General features: G+C 35.8%; 2 protein-coding genes across 2 annotated transcripts; both read right to left on the reverse strand.

Annotated features, from left to right (window-relative positions):
• Positions 1-157: 157 nt before the first annotated feature.
• LOC115686164 (uncharacterized) lies at positions 158-2,813 on the reverse strand. Its single transcript, XM_056318857.1, has 3 exons — positions 2,211-2,813; positions 1,361-1,772; positions 158-881 (listed from the first exon to the last, which is right to left on the reverse strand). Exons 1-3 carry the CDS (start codon positions 2,377-2,379, stop codon positions 443-445), a joined length of 1,020 nt encoding a protein of 339 aa, XP_056174832.1. The 5' UTR covers positions 2,380-2,813; the 3' UTR covers positions 158-442.
• A 3,602-nt stretch (positions 2,814-6,415) lies between these two features.
• Positions 6,416-11,064, reverse strand: LOC115686232 (polyadenylate-binding protein-interacting protein 5-like). The gene is made up of 3 exons (XM_030611452.2): positions 10,917-11,064; positions 7,537-7,992; positions 6,416-6,928 (listed from the first exon to the last, which is right to left on the reverse strand). The coding sequence occupies exons 2-3, from the start codon at positions 7,978-7,980 to the stop codon at positions 6,788-6,790; spliced, it is 585 nt and encodes a 194-aa protein (XP_030467312.1). The 5' UTR covers positions 7,981-7,992; positions 10,917-11,064; the 3' UTR covers positions 6,416-6,787.
• Positions 11,065-22,973: the final 11,909 nt, after the last annotated feature.

Raw genomic sequence — 22,973 nt, forward strand, 5'->3', positions numbered from 1 at the left:
GATATTAATCCTTCTTTAGGACGTGGGTGTTTGATCCAACTGGTTACAAGATAACAAGGGAAAAGGCGCAGCCAGCAGCCTCTGTGAACTTCGCAGATCTGTTGATCTTGCCCCCACAAAGAGGACGAAACATGGTTAGCAGAAGACAGTATGCGTCAACCCGGAACTGATTGTCCGTAATTTTCACGCTATGTAACATAGAAAAGAAGGAACACCATCACTGTTCAACTCTGATCAATTACATGAAGGGTGATATCTCTACCCTCAAAAGGGGTTTCGAGGGAGATAAAAGAAAGAATGTGGAACGGATCACATAGGATGTCCTCATGTACAAACATCTCCGATCAGTGTTTGCCTCGGCCGACATCCGGAAGCCGCCGCGAATGATGCTTTTCGCTGTGCAGTCGTGTGTGCATGTATAATGTATGTAGGTACGGTTGTCTCAACCCCCGAGTGCGCGCTTGAGCCCCGCTCGTTGCTCCTCCGTCAATCTGGTCGGGAACTTCACCTCGAACTTGATCCTCAGATCTCCCCTGTTCCCGGGCTCCTTCACTATGGGCATCCCTTCCCTCGCGACTACCAGCTCGTAACCGGGGCTCACGATGTCTGTCACTGGGATCGACAGGTCCCGGCCATCTAGCGTGGCGAGATTCACGGTCGTGCCGCCGATCGCCTCCGCCAGCGTCACCCTGTGGTTCAGGATGAGGTCATTGCCGTCTCTTTTGTAAACGTCGTGGGCCTTCTCGTCTATCACGAACACGAGGTCGGCGGGGAGTTGGTTCGGCTGCTCGTTCCCTTTGTCGGGGAAAGTGATCTTCGTTCCTTTCTTCCATCCGGGTTTCACCTCGATCGTCAGTATCTCCGTCTCCACGGTGTGTCGGCTGTGGCATTAGATCTTATGGTTAGCGAAAGAAGTGGGTAATGTGGCATGAGCTTGTCTAGTCATTGGCATAGCGTAGCCTAGGATGACCAGAGAGCTCATGGCATGCTGAATTTGATGAACATTAGATGAGTCTAAACACATTCTCAGACAAGATTGAGAACATCAACCGTTACATGAAAACAGAGAGTTGGATATGGCCAATGAACAAATTCACTAATTCGGGGATAAGGCGGTCGATAGCTAGTTCCGAATTCACGAACGGCTTCAGCTTTACGGATGTTCGAAATAGTGTGATAACCATTGTATCTGACTCGAAAAGAAGTTAGAGCAAGTTTGACAGATTGCTACACAACAGATATGATCATGTTCTTAATAGTTTCACAAAGCCGCGAGTTTTTTACCAGTTCCTTGCCAAAACTTTACTAAGTTCGCATCGACCAAAATGGAAGCTTACACAAGGATAATAGGTGTGCATACCCATTGGCGTCCATCACTGTTCTTGATATCTTCATTTTCCTTGTCGATCCCGAGTATAGTTCCTCGAGAGTGCAAGGCAGCTTGCTCTCGATCGGTGGCGGCTTACGGGGCATAGCGCCACCCCCTTCGCTATACGTTCGGAAAATGTTCTCGCCTCCGCCAAATCCCCCGAACATTCCTCCGCCCCCATCCGATTGGAATCTCATCGACCTTCCAGGTCCTGATGACCCAAACTCGAAAGGGCTACTCCCGAAAAACTCCGCGAATATGTCTTCTGCGTTTCTGGGGTTGAAACCGCTCGAGTTGCCGCTGCTACCGGGAGGGGGCATGTCCTTCAAGCCTTCCTCGCCGTACTGATCGTAGATCACCCTTTTCTGAGGGTCATTCAAAACCTGCATCAAAGTGGGAAAGCACATTCAATGTCACGATAAACCAGCAGTAGCAGATGCTTTATTCAACAGATTTTTATGCAACACAACACACGCAATAACACAGATGCATTCGAAAACAAATTTAGAATGATACTTTTGGGGCGTCATATGCAAAACAATGAGCAGTTGATTCTTCTCTCATCGGCCTACATTTCCAAGAATTTTTTCTATTAGGGGTTGACATGGATGTCTATCTTCGACTCAACTAATGCCTACAAATGCACGCAAACCGTCCTGTCCACCTATGCAGGGCAGGCTGTGGGCATGGCCTATAAGGTTAGTGCGAGATTCTATAATTCAAACACGAAATCTGCTGCATCCTCGACCGCTCAGCCAACCCGAAGAGTTACATGTCCACGATTTCAAGACAGAACATGAAGTTATATGGAGGAAATCAGAACGAAACAAAAGAGGGGGAATTGCCTCATAGGCTTCAGAGATCTGCTTGAATTTGGCCTCGGCTTCCTTCTTGTCGTTGGGGTTCTTGTCGGGATGCCACTTCATTGCCAGTTTCCTGTACGCCTTCTTCAGATCATCGTCCGTCGCGTTCTTGTCCACCTTCAATATCCCGTAATAATCCACCCCCATTTTTCTGTTCTCTCCCTAACGTTTCTTGAGATTCTGAGCCAAACCCAGAAGAGAGAATTGCAAATCCTCAAAATGGCGACAAACTCAAGATCCTACAAAGAATCAACTGATATCAAACATCGATGGAGATGGTCCTAGAATGCGTGAATTATATCTCTCCCTGCCTGGCTCGTTTGGTATCTAGAATGATCAAGATCAGAAACATAACAGCCTCCGGTGTTGAGCTAACTCATCAATGAAACAAGTTTCTCTCTCTCTCTCTCTCTCTCTCTCTCTCTCTCTCCCTATCTTTCTCTCTCTCCCTAACTTGCATCCTCCGACAATCAAAGACTTTTAACAGACAGAAATTCAAGGGAGCTCCAGGAGCATCCACGTGGATGCGTGTCTTTGTCTAATCGTTTTGTTTCATCGCAAATCTCTCTCTCTCTCTCTCTCTCTCTCTCTCTCTCTCTCTCTCTCTCTCTCTCTCTCTCTCTCCCTGTGGATAGGCTTGTGCTTCTATCATGCTAACTTTTGAAACTTTGTCAAGAGGATGAACTGAGATTTCCCATGCAATCAAAAGACATGCAGTCGCGTAAAAACCAAACAAACTTACAACATTTCTTTAACCTCTTTTATCCTTTCAATCCTTTTGTTCTTCCTAATATATGATTTTGTTTCTGTTCTTTTGCTTTTACAAGATCACGGTTGATCTCATGAAACACGTTGAGATCTATATCATTGTCGAATTATTTTTCCGAGCACGGCACCGACGACGACCACGGTTCTGTATTTTCTTGCCCTCTGCTTAATCTTTTGGCATCGGAATATATATGAATAAAGTTCCTCACGCGTGTCTCGCCAGCTGCAGATTTCTGAAGGACAGGCTTTAAATTTTCTAATTTACGTCGTTTGTATGTTTATGACTGTACTCGCAGAAAAATTCTTGACAATTGCAGAAGTCGAACACAACTTGTAAGCCAAGGGTCCACAATGACTTCTACATAGCTGACCAAATTATCAGGTTGTTGTTAGTACGACAGTGGTCATGGCCGGCCGGCTTGTTAGGGTCGTCATGGCCCGGGGCCGACCGGCCTTACGACAAATTGGGCGAATCTGAGTGAGCGATTCTTCCCTTGGGTCCGGGCTGCTTACCTTTGCCCGCCTACGCCTTTTCAATATCGTATTTAATGTATTTCTGGATCATGAGCGGACTTGAGCAAGAAGTTTCAGATTCGATTCTAGGCGTGACCCGTCCAGACCCGTCCACTGTCAGATTTAGCTAATAAGTTGCGTTGCATCACTTTGTTCGTGTAACTATTTCGTCATTGCCAAAATAACACATAGTTTCTTAGAAACACTATATTTTTTTATTTTTCGCAAAAAAATTGACGTTTCTGAAAATAGAGAGGTTATATGGGCCTCTAAATTATTTCAAATTTAAAAGAAAATCTTACTTTAAATATAAAACGCAGATATAATTCTAAGGGCTAATATTACAAAAAATATATGCCCACTATAACACTTATCTCAGAAACTGTTTTATATATCATAAAAAATCTTAAATTATGCTCAGTGTAACCCTAACCAATACCACAATTTTTTTTTTGTGTTCCCAAAACTCCCAAACTTGTAGTAGTGCGACAAATTTTTTTAAATTTTTGTCACATTGGCACAAATTTAGAGTATTAATGACACAAAAAAGAAGTTTGGGTTACACCAAGGTTTACGATTTTTGTGGTAAACATAGTAATTTGTCAAACTCGTACAATCTCGGGGATTTTGTTGATAAAAAGAAAAAGTTTGGAGTATTGGTGTCACGGTAAGCATAGATTGTGATTTTTCATGGTGTATTTCCCTAATTTTCAAACGATAAAAAGTACGACTTGATTTGGCATTATCATTTTGCTTTGGAAAAAGAAAATGAAACTGGATCAAACTGCACAGACGATTTGATTTCATCTGTAAATCGTTCTTTCCAAATAAAAAAATTGCACTTGGACCAAAACAAACCGCTAAACAACAGTTTAGTTCAATGATGCGAACTGTTTTCTTCTTACTCTAGGAGTGCCTGTTCTCATAGTCTAAAGAGAAATATCAAAACCGACATACGTACAATGTCATTGACTAGTTAACATTATTAGGTGAAAAATGAAACATTAGATGATGAGATATGCTCATATCGATATGATTCTACATATCGGTGTTATCAATTGTAACTTTTGAACATGCTACATGAATACAAGCTTTTCTTATTTGAGTGCGTGATGTCATGTCAATACGTTGCTAGCATAACTGTCCCATGAACCACCTACACTGTCGCCCTTGCACAACGACCTCCAAAGACCAACTCGATTGGCACAAAGCTTTCTAAAAGGAAAACGAACTCGCCGCCGCCGCCGCCGCCGCCTCTACCCTCTTGGAAATCACCTCCGTGCTAGGCTGCGGGCGCACAAATTCCACAAGTCTTCTCCCTCGCCATCAACATCTACCTCGCTCATGGGTGACTAATGACTATCATTCCTGATCATGACGATGAATTGGGAGATGGCAGTTTCCAGCATCCATATGCTAATGTAAAAGTCGTCTAAAAGCCTTACAATTATTGAGGAATAAACAATTTATGATCTCCCAGTCATATATATCATAGGCCATCTCAATCGGTGACCATGTGAGCTTCGGACCCATTTAATTAGTAATCACGATGATATTAGTCAACATCATCCAATCGGAGATTTTTTAGGTATACATTATTATTGAGCAAGGAATGCATTATTTCTTATAGAGAAAGAGAGAGTGTGTGTGCTTGTGGCTATGTCAATCTTTAGCCTGGAGTAAATGCCAGTATAAAAGTCGTCCGGAAGCCATACTATGAAGTTTTAATGAAAATTGATGTATGATCTATACATTATATAAACTTTAAGTCCGTTTCAATCATTAATCATGTAAGCTCCACGATAGGACTCATATAATTAATAATTGAGATGATATTTGTCAACGCGATCTACAGAAATGCAATAACTTCTCAGCAGTAAGCTATCCTTTTTTCTCCTCCATTTAATACAAATCACTGATAAGTCTTAAAATCGAGTTTGACCTCGCACAAATGTTGCTAGTTACTTCTTTACTCACTCTTTCGCGCTACTTTAAAGATTGTGCTTCTCCCTTGTGCAGATCCTAACATCCTCGATGAGTAATGAACCGCCTTTCTGTTCAAGAACTAAATTCGGTTTCTTAAATATATTTCCTTTAGTAAGATACCATACCAGAGCTCAATCATGTGCTATGAGCATGCGTGTGGTGGACAGATTTACGCATAGAAAGGAAGCGTACAATTTAGTTGGTCATTCTTAGAAAACTATTGAAGGGTGGTTTTGAAAACCTAAAAGCGAGACAAATGACAATTGTAGTTTAATAGCTAAGATGTTTGCAAGGATGTTCGTGTGACAGAAATCCTACATCGAATATTTGGTGGGTGTAAAATAGTTAATATATTTAAGTTAGCTCATAACTCATTGACTTAAATTTTTAAGTGAAAATAAATCTAACTGGATATGTTAATAGGCTCGAACGTGAACTCCCTCTTTGTGATCTCTGCAAACGAAAAGTATCAAGCTTCTTGCTGCGCACTCCTAATAATATCAATCGTACTTATTCAATGGTAAATCATTTCAAGAATCATATGAGGCCCATTTGTTTTTCCTCTCAAGGCAACGACCCATGAGAACTGTTGCTATACTATATGAGAACTCTTGATGTCCATACCCACCTCCTCTCTCTCTCTCTCTCTCTCTCTCTCTCTCTTGCAGTGGTGAACAGGAGATTCAACCTTGAGGAGATCCGGTCAGGCCACCGGCGGCGGCCAAAAATAACTTTTTCAGTAGACAGATTCTCTCTCCTCATTTTAGGCTAAGTTAGTTAATATAGTGCTAGGGAAACTGGATCTGAGTGGAAACAGCACACAATATACACTGTTTCAATGACATCAAGAAAAGGCACAGCAGGGCGATTGCAGAGTACGCCGAGACAGGAAATTCAAACAATTACTCCACGAGAATTCGCCAGTGTGCTGATCATATCTCCTGGGCACGCCGGGGACATCATATACAAAAATCAGCAGCTCTCTCAAGATGACTTAGGCATCACTTTCGGAATCTGATCACAAACTCATAATCATCTTGCCAACACCAATTCGGTTTTAAAGCGCTAAAGATTTTGCAGATTCGAGCAACGAGGGCTCTTGAAACAAGAAAAACAAAAGTGGTGAGCATAGAGAACATTGCATATGAACAAACCATCGACGACTATACAATGCTGCAATGTACCCTGTTTTGGGGTTGCCCCTTCTTGAACAACAAATATGTAGAAGGGGAAAAGCGCAGCTATTTTTTCCGACTCAATGATGTGTAGAGTGGTGGGTTGGATCAGATCAGCCAGATGATGAAGCAGTTGCCTCACCCTTCACACTCTTCAATTTCACATATCCAGACTCCACAACAGAACTAGGCACTGCGACATCACCAATGTCAAGAGTTTCTGGTAGATTTTCAGGAAAGTCATCGAGGTTGAACTGCATAAAGAAATGATCCAGCTCTTAGGAATATGAACAACATTTAGAAAAACAGATTTTGATGAAATCCACACAGAGATGCAACATTTGACCAGGTCAAGTAGAAGTGCAATATCAATATACTATTTCCAACTAGTCGACGTCATCTTATTTAGAACAATTATCGGATTGGCATATCTTTCACCTGTTATCAGAATGATACGGCACCGTATGAACAAAAGTATTTTCCTTGTTAATCCAGATGGAATCATAGTATAGAGAAGGTTAAGTAGAGATCTACACATAAAAGAAATCTCTTGCCACAAATAAAATGTGAACTATGAATAATTCAACTAAAAGATTCTAACCAAGCATATTAAAAATTACCAAAGCACATTAAAAATTACCATTATTGGATGTTAATTAATCATCTTCAGATAGTCCATTCATGCTTGTCAACTATTTTTACTCATCTCATTTCAGAGTCCAACAGGTAGCTGGACAGGACAAACACGCCACCCCTATTCCTCACAAAAATTGCATAGAATACTTATATAATCATGTTCAACTTCAAAAAGCAATTGGAATCTGTCCTTGTAAATATGCTAAAAAGAGCTGACAAAAGTCACCTCAAGCTGGCTCAGCATGTCAATAGTTGCATCCAGATCTCCCTTATTTGCCAGGTAGACATCAGCTATGGATTGATCAGATAGTCCAGGAAATTGCATCTGAAGATACTCTAGGTCCATTTCCAATTCCTCATCAGGCAACTGTTTGTCTGGAAAATTAATTGGTTGCTTTGACGTTGAACCATGCGCAGAGTGGCTCTTTGAAGAGAAATACTCTACAGAAGGAAAATTTAAAGTCTCATGGAAATTTGGGTGAATAGCTGCTCTCCCTCGGTCCCGACCTTGATCAAATTGCACAAGAGGTTCAGAGAAGACAGTCACATTGGAGGTCTTAAAGTCTCCCAATGTTCCTTCAAAAGCACCACCTTTATGATCTGCTACTCTTTTAGAAAGTGGTACATAAGATGCCGCATATGGATTTAAAGAGGAAGATCCCGACTTCATTAGCTTAATTTGCTGCTTGGTAAAGGACAAAGTACTTGAAATTAAACCCCTCACAAAAAATCTGAAGTAACAAACCATTTACTCCAACAAATGAGATAAAAATGAAATTGACTAAGAATCAATATAGAAAGCAGTTCTACAGAAGCAAAATAACATATGGTCACTCTGTCCTACTTTGCTCAGCTCATTAGTAGCACAGTGGCAGAAAAAACAGTGCACCAAAAAGTTCTACTCTAAGGAGGCCAAGAGAGCACAAAAGTAAAATGAGACAATAAATGTAGCCAGAAAATAATATGAGCCACAGATGGATCTTCAATCACTTTCGTCTCATGGTCCCCACCGTTTTTTAGCTTAAGCACGTTCTTTTCAATTAACTAACCTAACTACCCTCCAAACTCTAGATTCTTTCAAGCATGTATTCATATGAATAACACCATTTTTAGGAAATTTATGATCTATAGATTGTCAATTTCTTATCACAGATTATTTTAAAACTTTTCCTTCTGTATCGTTTCTCGCACTAAGCACGGACAGAACATTTATTCCTACGCTGAAGAGGGCAAAATGCGTATTTAGCCATGAAATCATTTCATGATCTGATTTGGTTGTTCCTTTCAATCTTAACAATATAAAGACTAAATAAAGAAAAAAACAAAAGAACTAAAAGGGAAAGACCAGAACTAATTTTTTTTATTTCCTACCATGGGGGGAAAGTAGTTAAATGATGCTCATTGTCCCATATCTAACAATGAGCACATAAAGGTCGATCAAGTGAACCATATCTAACAATGAGCACATAAAGGTCGATCAAGTGAACCATAAACTCAAATTTTTTCTTGTTTAAGCCTTCATAGAAATACTATAAATCTTAATACAAAGAGCGCTTTTCTATCAACAAACCCACAATATTACATCAACAACAACCCCATTGAGATTGAGACCCAGTAGATGGAAATCATTTTTCTACTCTAAAACATGGTTTTTTGCTTGAATCTTCTCAAATGAAATATTTCATTAATAGTGAATGACAACTTGAATTCATGAATAGAAACTACTTATTTTCAACCACTAACATGATTCAAAAGGACACTAGAGGCATGCTGATCAATCCTTCGGAAACTTGGGAGAAATGTGAATTTTAAGCAACACCTTGAGAGATTTGGAAATCACGGAAGAGTTAGCAGAAATGAATTGATTCAAAAGGAATAAGACGAGAAATTGAAAGCCAAAAGGTTTTCCCTTTATGTGTCTCTTTTTTCTTTTTCTTTTTTTTTTGGAGTTTGGTTGTAATAAGGTGAACAGGAACAAGAAGTGGAGTCAAAGAGCCAGAGAGAGAGACAAAGAGATTAATAATTGTTGGCACAAATCTTGTGTTTAGACGATAATTTAATCAATTAACATGAAAATGTGTGTTTTAGCTAATAAATGTGTGAAAATAGACCCACCCAACAAAATTTCATCAAAGACATTCTCCTCTATGACATTTAGTCCTAAACAAGGTTTGTGACTCATCAGAGCCAATACAAACTAAAGACTCAATGTAAACATGTAGTTTCATGAAATCCATGAATCTTGTGGCTGATAATTAAGAAGATAATATGTTTGACGTCCACTCTTTAGAGAGCTATTATCTCAATACATATGCAACTTCGAATCACTAATGGACAAACTAAGAGCTGTATGGCTACCTCCAGTAATAGTACTCTATACTTCTGCAAACCAGAAGCTGAAAGTCTTTTATATCTGAAAGATTGAATACCAAAACGAAAGAAGAAAGAGAAAAAAAATTGAGATCCAGCCATTTCTCACTGGAAATACCTCAACAGCACAAACTTTTAAACAACAAACCCATAGATTTTAGAATCTGAAACTGCATCAGAGAGCGCAAACAGCCCTTGCTCGATACGATGGATCCACAGCAAAAATCAAATCACAAGACAATCATAAATCCCAACCATGTCGATACAGTTCAATCCATCTTTCGACCACTTTGCGCTTTGATTCTTTACTCGAAAGCAATCAAGCGCCCCCATTCTGATCCGCACATCGAATTTCACAATTTGCCATGATCAGAACAGTGATTGCCGATCCAACAGGAAGTTATAAACAATGAAGCGAAAGAGTTAACACAATCAACAGTTTTCTGAGAAAACAAACAACCAAGAACAAGACACCCAAGTCAAAGAAAATCACAAGAAAAGAGGAAATCAAACAACCGGACAGTCGTGATCGATTCGGTCGACGCCATTTTCGAAAGCAACAATCATATCTCCGAACCACGTCAATACATTTCAATCCATCTTTCGACCACTGTACGCTCGATTCTTTCACTCGAAATCAACAGAGCGCCCCCATTCTGATCCGCGCATCGAATTCGCGATTCGACACGATCAGCACGGCTATCACCGATCCAACAGGAAGTTATAAACAACGAAGCCAAAGAGCTAACACAATCAACAGTTTTCCGGGAAAACAACCACCAAGAACAAGACATCCAAGTCAAGAAAATCACAAGAAAAGAGGAAATCAAACAACCGGACAGTCGTGATCGATTCAGTGGACGCCATTTTCGAAAGCAACAATCATATCTCCCAACCATGTCAATACATTTCAATCCATCTTTCGACCACTTTACGCTCGATTCTTTCACTCGAAATCAACCAAGCGCCCCCATTCTGATCCGCGCATCGAATTCGCGATTCCACACGATCAGCACGGCGATCGCCGATAACGAAAGAGCTATAACACTATCAACAGTATTCCGGGAAAACAAGAACCAAGAACAGGACACCCAGGTTCAAGAAAATCACAGGAAAAGAGGAAATCAACAACCGGGTCGGTCGCGATCGATTCGGGTCGACGCCATTTTCCGATCCTCGCCCACAAAACCTCCCACAGACCCACATGGGCATACGGATCCAAAAAGTCAACTTTACCTCGGAAAAGCGATCTTCGACGTCAGCGGGAGCAGGATTTGAAAACCCTAATTTCTTGGAAAGCGCCGAGAAACGTGAAGAAACGGAGCAGAGGAATGATAGAGAGAGAGAGAGAGATGTGAATGAAATAGGTAGTGTCACTTCGACGGTTTACTTGAAGGTAGAGCTGTTAGGGGTCCGTTTGGGGAGCGAGATACGGCTGTCCCGGTGCGCGGATAACGATCCCCCGTGTAAAGCGTCGGAGCTCGTTTTGGTTTGAAAGTCGGACTGAGCTAAATATAGACCCGTCAAATGAATAGGGCTGATCGAAAATAGTTCGATCCAAATTGACTAATTTCCACGCAACACGATATCCGACCCGGTCCATACCTTACCCGACCTATGTTTCTAAAATATTTACATATTTAACTAAATTTAGTAAAACTCATAGCAAAATTGAGATGAGAGCGAGGAATGAGAGAGTGCAAAATCGAGTGAGGGTGAGAGAGTTAAAAGAGAGTCGTAGAGGTGGGTTGGGTATAAATAAGTCGTGAACCCATTTATTTTGGGTTTATCATTCCAAACCCATTTATAAATATAGGAAAACTCATACCTAAACTGACGTGAGAGCGAAGAGTGAGCAAACGCAAAATCGAGTGAGCGCGAGAGAGTGAAAAGAGAGTCATAGAAATGGTTTGGGTACAAGTAAGTAGTGAACTTATTTATTTTAGTTTTACCATTCTAAACCCATTTATAACTCATTTACTGAATATTACTAATTCATATAACAATTCAACTCATTAAATACCGGTTAGAAAATGATTCTGTGATCCATTTTGACAAATCTAAATTTGAGAAATATCCAGATCGGTTCAAACTGAATATAGTGATTCCGTTCGATCTAAACTTGGTTTTGCTCTGTATAATACTAGGAGAAAAGAACCAAAAAAAATCCTAAATTTATTGCATTTGTACAAATTCATTTCTAAACCTTTCAATTGGACCAATTTAATCCTAAACCTTTTCATATTTTGCTAATCAAGTGAGGGCGAGAGAGTTAAAAGAGAGCCATAGAGGTGGGTTAAGTATAAGTAAGTTGTGAACCCATTTATTTTGGGTTTACCATTCTAGACCCATTTATAAAATCTAGGAAAACTCGTACTCAAACCAATGTGAGAACGAGGATTGAGTGAGCATGAGAGAGTGAAAAGAGAGTCATAGAGGTGGTTTGGGTACAAGTAAGCAGTGAACTCATTTATTTTGATTTTACTATTCTAAATCTATCTATAACTCATTTACTTAATATTTCTAATTCATATAATAATTCAACTCATCAAATATTGGTTAGAAAATGAGTCTATGATCCATTTCGATAAGTCTAAAATTGAGAAATATAGAGATCGTCAAACCAAATATGGTGATTCCGCTCGATCTGAACTTGGTTTTTGCTTTGTATAATACTAAGAGAAAAGAATAAAAAAAGTCCTAAACCTATTGCAGTTGTACAAATTCATAAATAAACATTTCAATTTGATCAATTTAGTTCTAAACCTTTTTACGTTTTGTCAATTGAGTCAATTCGGCCAATTTAAGCAAAAAACTGCCGATGTGGACGACGGCCGTCATACATGACACGGCTAGTGCTGATATAGACATTTTTTATAATTGTTTTGTTATTTTTTCAAAATTTTTGATCTAATTTTTCTTTTCTTTTTCCTTTTCTTTTCTTTTTTTCTTCACTGGGTCGATGAGAGTCGCTCGACCTCACTTGGCCTCGCCATGCATTTACCATTCTAAACCAATTTATTTTGGTTTTACCATTTTAAATCTATTTATGACCTATTTACTGCATATTATTACTAATCTAGATAATAATTTCAACTCATCAAATACTGGTTAGAAAATGAATTTATGATCCATTTTGACAAGCCTAAATTTGAGAAATATCGAGATCAGTTCAAACCAAATATGGTGATTCCGCTCTAGATGAACTCTGTTTTTGCTCTGTATAATACTAGGGGAAAAGAACCAAAAGAACCCTAAACCTATTGCATTTGTACAAATTCATTCTTAAACTTTTCAATTGGACCAATTTAGTCTTAAACATTTTCATGTTTTGCCAATTGAGTTAATCCGGCCAATTTAAGTGGAAAACTGCTGACATGGACGACGACGGTCATACATGGACGGCTGGCGTTGATATAGACATTTTTTATAATTATTTTGTTATTTTTTCAAAATTTTTAATTTTTCTTTTCCTTTTCTTTTCCTTTTCTTTTTTTTTTTTCACCAGGGCCAACGAGAGTCACTCGACCTCGCTTGGCCTCGCCATGCATTTATCATTCTAAACCCATTTATTTTGGATTTACTATTCTAAATTTATGACGCATTTATTGAATATTACTAATCTAGATAACAATTCAACTCATCAAATATTGGTTAGAAAATGAGTCTATGATCCATTTTGACAAGTCTAAACTTGAGAAATATCGAGATTGGTTCAAACAGAATATGGTGATTCTGCTCGATCTGAACTTTGTTTTTGCTTTGTATAATACTAGGGGAAAAGAACAAAAAAATTTATAAACCTATTTCATTTGTACAAATTCATTTATAAACATTTCAATTGGACCAATTTAGTTATAAACTTTTTCATGTGTTGTCAATTGAATCCATTCGGCCAATCTAGGCCGAAAACTTCTGACGTGAACGACAATCGTCCGACGTGGCATAGTTGGCGCTGACATGGACATTATTTTATAGTTATTTATTTTTTGATTTATTTTTTCTTTTCTTTATTGTTTCTTCTCTTAACTTCTTTTCTTTTTTTTTCATTGTGGCTGACGAGAGTTGCTCGCCTAGCCTTGTCATGCATTTACCATTCTAAACCCATTTATTAAATATTACTAATCCATATAATAATTCAACTCATCAAATATTGGTTAGAAAAATGAGTCTATGATCCATTTTTACAAGTCTAAATTTGAAAAATATTTAGACCAGTTCAAATCTAATATGGTGATTCCGCTCGATCTGAACTCGATTTTCGCTCAGTATGATACTAGGGGAAAAGAACCAAAAAAGTCGTAAACCTATTACATTTGTACCAATTCATTCATAAATCTTTCAATTGGACTAATTTAGTCTTAAACCTTTTCATGTTTTGCCAATTGAGTCCATCCGGCCAATTTAGATCGAAAATTGCTGACGTGGATGACGTCTATCCTACATGGCATGGCTAGCGCTCACATGAACATTTTTTATAATTGTTTTTTATTAATTTCGAAATTTATAGTTTTAATTTATTTTTCCTTTTCTTTTTCTTTTCTGCTCTTAACTTCTTCTTTTTTTTATAGTGGCCGACAAGAGTTGCTGAGGCGTGGGCTTTTCGACCCTTGTCCAGTGGCTGGCAAGCTTCGGCCACCGTCGCCGGCCACAGTGGAAAAGAAAAGAAAAATTAATAAAAAATTTAAAAAATATATTTAAAAGTTAAAAAAGATTATTTATATTAGCGCCAGCCATGGCACGTAAGATGATCAGCGTCCATGTCAACAATTTCTACGCTAAATTGATCGGATGGACTCAATTGACAAAACGTGAAAATGTTTAGAACTAAATTTGTCTTATTGAATGATTTAGAACCGAATTGATATCAATATAATAGATTTAAGACTTTTTTTTATAGTTTTCTCGTGGTACTAGAACCAACGTGCTATGCATGTGTTTCATAAATGAATCTGAACGGTTTTTGTTTTTTCAGGTAGTGAGTATTTTTTTAAAATTAAAGAAATAGTTGGCAGTTTTCTATTGATTGATGTTCTGTGCACTACATTTAAGTATAGTTCTTGCGCACATTTTCAAAAAGATTAATTTAAGTAACTTTCGATTGTTTCGTATCTTTGGAATGTACACATTGGCTCATGCACTTTGACCGTAATTTGACATGAAACACAAAAATTTTAAAATATACAAATGTTGACATGCATATTTGTATATGACTTCTTTTTTGTAATAGCTTAAGATTTAAATAATATTTTCAGATGATAATGGGAAATAAAAATATGTGTTTTGAGATAAAATGGACCATCGCGCGGGAAGGACTCAATGAACAACTGCGAGAGTGCTACAATTATCGCCTGGTATAGGCTAGGGTTGCGACCCCATTCCAAACAAAGGTGAGGTCACATAATCCATGTCGGACCACCATGGTCCATACATTTGATCGTTCAATCTCGTCTCTAGTCTCTGGTCAATGATTATTATTATAGTTACAATATTATTTCATTATTTGTTTCGATTATTGGGATGTTCATTTACTGCAATTTAATACGTAACTTAGATTGTGGTTGTCATGTTGGATTTACTTTTCATCTATAATATATGGTCAACAGGAATTTCATGTTGCTAATATATACATTTAAGAAAAAAGTACATATTTTCTTTGGGACTTGTGATAACCCTCGAGTTTTAAAAAGTTTAAAAAATTTCAAGTATAGGTTCCTTAACAACTGTGGATAACTTTACGTACTTGCCAAATATTTTTCGCGATATTTAGATAGTACATACTCAAATAATCGTAATTTTGATAGATTGATATCATATTTCTTATCATAAAGAGAATAGGAATAAATGGATACGATGTACTTCGGAAACCGCGATGACCCTCGAGTTTTAAGCAAATTAAAAAAATGACAAAATAGGTTCCTTAATAGCTAAGTATAACTTTATGTACTCACCACAGTTTTTTTCACAATATTAGAATTTTACATACTCAAACAGCCAATATTTCCAATTTCTGATAAATTAAGATGAGATTTCTTATCATAAAAAGAAGAGGAATAATTGGACATGATTTACTTAGAAACCTGCGATGACCCATGTGACGCCCCAAAATGTCACGTGCGATACGTGTCTTTACCAAAATTTTTTTTCTTTTATAATTATTAAAACATGCGGAAGCATAATAAGGCATTTACACCATTCCCAAACATGTATACTAAAATACATATGCATCTTTTTATAAATATTAACATCAATTTTACAATACAACATTCGCCAAAAAACAAAATACATCATTACTGGGAAAGGTCAGAGTCGCCTAACTTTAGCACTTAACTACTTCGCCCAAAAGCTTGCCTGTACACTGACGGACCAACAACTACAGGTCGACGACTTCACCCGACGACATGCCATCGTCGCCAAACCCTGGAGGGCCATCAAAGCCTCTAAGCGGTCCAACTAACTCGCCCTCGATATTCACATACCAAGCTACATAACTATGGATTATATATTCTGGTAACCCCACGTCGACCCAAAAAATAGTCATACACCTAGTATAAACCACCGGTGATCCAGGTACAACAACGTCTTCATAATTATAATCAAAAAACATAGGAGCTCCAAAACGCGGCGGCGGTGAGGGATCCATCCTACATATCTGAAAAATAAGGAGTGAGCCGAGGCCAGTAATTGAAATCTCTAAGTCTAAGATAGAAAATTCACTCACCACTCAACCTGGTATCAACAATAATTATGAGTCCAAGACAGTGCAAAATACATGAATAATGATACTACTCTTCCAATCATGACATGTCAGTGAAACAACAATAATGCTGCATAAAATCAATCATTCATGTGAAAATGGATGGCATATTATATATCATATATATCACATAATATCTCATCGATTCCTATTTGTCACTGGCCAGGACCATCTCAATTCACGAGGCATCTCGACTAACGAGGCATCGTCACCACCAAAACATGGGGGACGGAATCATTCATACCCTTTGCCACGCCTCAGCCCATTCATCACGGGTGTCCTCTTCATTAGTGAGGATAAATACACCACTGTACATCCGCGTGATTATGGTCGTTTCTGAACATCATACCATGGCAAAGCCATGTCATACCATGACTACAAAAGCCATGTCATCATAGGATTCATATCATCTCAATCTTGTAGAGAACCGTTTCATACGATAGAACATATGGCTGACTCCAGAGTCTTATCCATAACTCATACAAGGGAATTCGCTCGGCGGCGAATAGGCTGTGACAAAGGTCTTAATCACTTAATCATCAAAGACATACATAATTAATTATAACGTAAAACATGTCACGTATTTTCATAATTACAAACGCAAACGACAATATGTCAATCTATTGTCATTTCACATAATATATAAGACAATCAATTAATTATGCACCTTTCAACATGAGAAATTTTCCTTTTCTTTTCACTAAGCCAATATCAATTTACAAGGGCTCTTTTGCAAGTTGTATAACATTTATTACTCCATAATTTAGTATCTCATCTAATATTTATTTATTTATTAATTATTTTAAATCCCCTTGATCAAGCGCACTTTTACCACATATAAAAGCGCTCATTCCTATGATTCCAAATTCTTGAAATTAGAAAATTATCCTAGTAAAATTTCTCACTTTATAATTTTACCCCCTAGTTTTCGAATTTCAACTAACAAAGTCATAATAATTAAATAAAAAAAACTAAATGATAATATTTTTATTCTTTAAAACACACAAACATTTTAATTACACTGTAGACACCACATAATTTACAAAATTTTTAAAACTGCCCACTTTTAATTAATTATTACAATTTGCTCCAATTTTGCATAGCTAAACATATGACCTAATTAAACTATTATCTCTAAAAACTAACTTAACCACTTAACAAAATAAGGTTCCACATACTGTGATCAGTCCCCAGAAATTCCAGTTTTTATAGATTCGCCCCTCAACTTAGGCAGAATCACAAATTTGCCCCTAAAGCTCATAAACTCATTTTTTTCAACCGGTTTGATTTCCTTTAATTAATAAAACTTAATAACCCACTAATTAACATTAAAAATCATAAATTAACACTGTTCACAGCCTCTGTTTATTCTGTAAAATTCGAAATTCCTCCTTGCCATGACAACAAAATTACCAAAATACCCTTTTATGCCTAATTTTATCATTTTCCCACATTTCTCATTCAAGATGCAACAAAACACACTAATAAATTTCTCAAAGACATCTATGCATGTAGAGAACTTTATAATTCAAGCTCAACAATCACAATAGTATAACATATACTATTAAACTTGCTCACACATAACATAAAATCCAAACTAAATAACAACAAATCAACCAACCAAGATCAAGAGCACTAAATGAATCAATCTAGCTTAGCCTTAGAGTTTTCACTTACCCAAAGTGAAATCTTCAACAAAGCAAACCTCTAACCACCTTGAAATCAAAATAGTAACTAAAATTAACAAATCTTGTTCTTGTAAAAACAACAAAGCATATTTGATAAAGAAAAAAAAGAAAGGAAATCCAACAATATACCTTGCCAATAAGCTAGATTGAAAATGAGCTTGAACTTTGATTTTTCTTCTTCTTCCTTTTTTTTTTTTTGAAAGAAAGTCAAATGAAAAATGTGTTCGTGAAGGGGAAGGAGAAGGGAATGGACGTGAAGAACAGGAGGAAGAGAAATGTTGTGTAGCTCTTATCTCCCAAAATTTCACCATAATTAAATGTATTTTGGGGTCACATTTATTTACTTGGGTTAAAGGCTATAATAGCAAGTAACTATAGTTATATCTAGATAATAACTTACTACGGTCAAAATGCAATAGGTCATGCATGATGTCATATCTTAATTAGGCATGTGACAAAATAGAGTGAAAATTAAGACATTTATTCATGCTAATAAAATGACAAATAGCATAATTTAATTGAATAGAGGAAGATATTAAAGTATTTTGGGCATATACTATACATTGCGGTAAATAAACGGAGAAATCGGTATTCGTTTGAAATGCCGGTAATTCAGAAAATTATTTTGAAATCGCTAAAATCATAAATAAAAAGTATAGCATAGAAGTAACACCTTAATTCAATAAAATTTTTAATGCTTGAAATTCATTCGATACGTAATTTGGAGCGTATCAGTTCCTGTTGACAATTACTAAACTAATTTTATTACCTTAATAATTCTCACTACTAATTTCTTAAATATTAGAAACTACGAAGAAAATTGCGGATGTCACAACCCATGAGATTTAAACAAATTACAAAAAATGACAAAATAAGTTTCTTAACAATTAAGGATATCTTTACAAAACGCCACAATTTTTTCACAGTATTTAGATTGTACATGCTCAAATGGTCGTATTTCCAATTTATGATAAATTGAGATGAGATTTCTTATCATGAAAAGAATAGGAATAAATGGACTTGATTTACTTAGAAACCCGCAATGACCCTTGAGTTTTAAGCAAATTACAAAAAACGACAAAATAGGTTTTTTACCAACTAAGGACAACTTTACGTACTTACCACAAATTTTTCACAATATATGGATTGTACATGCTCAAATAGTTGTATTTCCAATTTTTCATAAATTGAGATGAGATTTCTTATCATGAAAAGAATAGGAATAGATGAACACGATTTAGTAAGAAACCTACGACGACTCTCGAGTTTTAAGCAAATTACAAAAAATGACAAAATATGTTTCTTAACAACTAAGGATAACTTTACGTATTTACCACAATTTTTTCATAATATTTGGATTGTACATGCTCAAATAGTCGTATTTCCAATTTTTCATAAATTGAGATGATATTTCTTATCATGAAAAGATAGGAATAAATGTATTCGAAACCTGTGAAGACCCTCGAGTTTTAAGCAAATTATAAAAAAATGACAAAATAGGTTTCTTAACAACTAAGGATAACTTTACGTACTTACCACAATTTTTTCTTAATATTTGGATTTTACATACTCAATTGGTCGATATTAACAATTTTTGATAAATTTATATGAGATTTCTTATCCTAAAAAGTAGAGGAATAAATGGACATGCTTTATTTTGGAACCTACAATGACCCTCGAGTTTTAAGCAAATTACAAAAATGACAAAATAGGTTCCTCAAAACGCTGAGGATAACTTTATTTCACGATATTTGGATGTACATGCTCAAATAGTCATTTTTCCAATTTTTGATAGATTGAGATGAAATTTTTTATCATAAAAGAATATGAATAAATTGAACAATTTGCTTCGAAACCCTCCATGACCCTCTTCAGTTTTAAGCAATTTCAGAAATATGAAAAGATAGGTTCCTTAACAACTATAGATAACTTTACGTACTTACCGCATATTTTTCACGGTATTTGGATTTTACATGCTCAAATATTCGTATTTCCAATTTTTGATAAATTGACATGAGATTTCTTATCATAAAAAAATATATGAATAAATAGGCTAGGTTTATTTCGAAACCTGCAATGACCTTCTTAAGTTTTAAGCAAATTTAGAAAAATGATAAAATAGGTTCCTTAACAACTAAAGATAACTTTATGTACTTACTGCATATATTTAGGATATTTAGATTTTACATACTCAAATAGTCATATTTCCAATTTTTAATATGGAAACCTACGATGACCCTTTTAAGGTTTAAACAAATTCAGAAAAATGACAAAATAGGTTCGTTAATAACTAAAGATAACTTTATGTACTTACTGGATATTTTTCACACTATTTGGATTTTACATACTCAAATAGTAGTATTTCCAATTTTTGATAATTGAGATGATAGTTCTTATCATAAAAAGAAGAGGACTATATGAACAAATCTACTTGGAAACCTGCGATGACCTTCTTAAGTTTTAGGCAAATTCAGAAAAATGACAAAGTAGGTTCCTTAACAACTAAAGATAACTTTATGTACTTACCGCATATTTTTCACGGTATTTGGATTTTACATACTTAAATAGTCGTATTTCCAATTTTTGATAAATTGAGATGAGATTTCTTATCATAAAAAGAAGAGAACTAAATGGACACAATTTACTTAGAAACCTGAGACGACCCTCTTAAGTTTTAAGCAAATTCAGAAAAATGACAAAATAGGTTCCTTAACAACTAAAGATAACTTTATGTACTTACATAATATTTTTCATGACATTTGGATTTTACTTAGTCAAATAGTTGTATTCCCAATTTTTGATGAATTGAGATAATATTTCTTATCATAAAAAGAAGAGGACTAAATGGACACGATTTACTTGGAAACCTGCAATGACCCTCTTAAGTTTTAACAAAATTCAGAAAAATGACAAAATATGTTCCTTAACAACTACAGAAAACTTTATGTACTTACATCATATTTTTCACAGTATTTGGATTTTACATACATTTTTGATTAATTGATATGATATTTCTTATCATGAAAAGAAAAGGACTATATGAACACGATTTACTTGGAAACCTGTGATAACCCTCTTAAGTTTAGACAAATTCAGAAAAATGACAAAGTAGGTTCCTTAACAACTAAAGATAACTTTATGTACTTACTGCATATTTTTCACGCCATTTGGATTTTACATACTCAAAAAGTCATATTTCCAATTTTTGATAAATTGAGATGATATTTATTATCATAAAAAGAAGAGGACTAAATGGACACGATTTAATTGGAAACATGCGATGACCCTTTTAAGTTTTAGGCAAATTCAGAAAAATGACAAAATAGGTTCCATAACAACTAAAGATAACTTTATGTACTTAATGCATATATTCAAGATATTTAGATTTTACATACTCAAATAGTCATATTTCCAATTTTTAATATGGAAACCTACGATGGCCCTTTTAAGGTTTAAGCAAATTCAGAAAAATGACAAAAATAGGTTCGTTAATAATTAAAGATAACTTTATGCACTTACCGCATATTTTTCACGCTATTTGGATTTTACATACCCAAATAGTCGTACTTCCAATTTTTTGATAAATTGAGATGAAATTTCTTGTCATAAAAAGAAGAGAACTAAACTTGGAAACCTGCGATGACCTTCTTAAGTTCTAGGCAAATTCAGAAAAATGACAAAATAGGTTCCTTAACAACTAAAGATAACTTTATGTACTTACCGCATATTTTTCACGATATTTGGATTTTACATACACAAAAAGTCATATTTCCAATTTTCGATAAATTGAGATGATATTTCTTAACATAAAAAGAAGAGGACTAAATGGACACGATTTACTTGGAAACCTGCGATGACCCTCTTAAGTTTTAAGCAAATTCAGAAAAATGACAAAATATGTTCCTTAACAACTAAAGAAAACTTTATGTACTTACCGCATATTTTTCACGGTATTTGGATTTTACATACTCAAATAGTCATATTTTCAAGTTTTGATAAATTGAAATGAGATTTCTTATCATAAAAAGAAGAGGGCTAAATGGACACGATTTACTTGGAAACCTGCGATGACCCTCTTAAGTTTTAAACAAATTCAGAAAAATGACAAAATAGGTTCCTTAACAACTAAAGATAACTTTATGTACTTACCGCATATTTTTCGCGGTATTTGGATTTTACATACTTAAACAGTCGTATTTCCAATTTTTGATAAATTGAGATGAGATTTCTTATCATAAAAAGAAGAGAACTAAATGGACACGATTTACTTGGAAACCTGCAATGACGCTCTTAAGTTTTAAGCAAATTCAGAATAATGACAAAATAGGTTCCTTAACAACTAAAGATAACTTTATGTACTTACATAATATTTTTCATGATATTTGGATTTTACTTACTCAAATAGTCGTATTCCCAATTTTTGATGAATTGAGATAATATTTCTTATCATAAAAAGAAGTGGACTAAATGGACACGATTTACTTGGAAACCTGCTATGACCCTCTTAAGTTTTAAGCAAATTCAGAAAAATGACAAACTAGGTTCCTCAACAACTAAAGATAACTTTATGTACTTACCACATATTTTTCACGATATTCGGATTTTACTTACTCAAATAGTCGTATTTCCAATTTTTGATAAATTGAGATGAATATCATAAAAAGAATATGTATGAATAAATGGACACGATTTACTTGGAAACCTGCAATGACCCTCTTAAGTTTTAAACAAATTCAGAAAAATGACAAAATAGGTTCCTTAACAACTAAATATAACTTTACGTACTTACTGCATATTTTTCACAATATTTGGATTTTACATACTCAAATAGTCGTATTTCCAATTTTT

Source organism: Syzygium oleosum, unplaced genomic scaffold (genome assembly GCF_021117445.2).
Source record: "Syzygium oleosum isolate NSW1041296 unplaced genomic scaffold, Sole_v2.1 Sole_v2.16, whole genome shotgun sequence".
Taxonomy (NCBI): Eukaryota; Viridiplantae; Streptophyta; class Magnoliopsida; order Myrtales; family Myrtaceae; genus Syzygium; species Syzygium oleosum.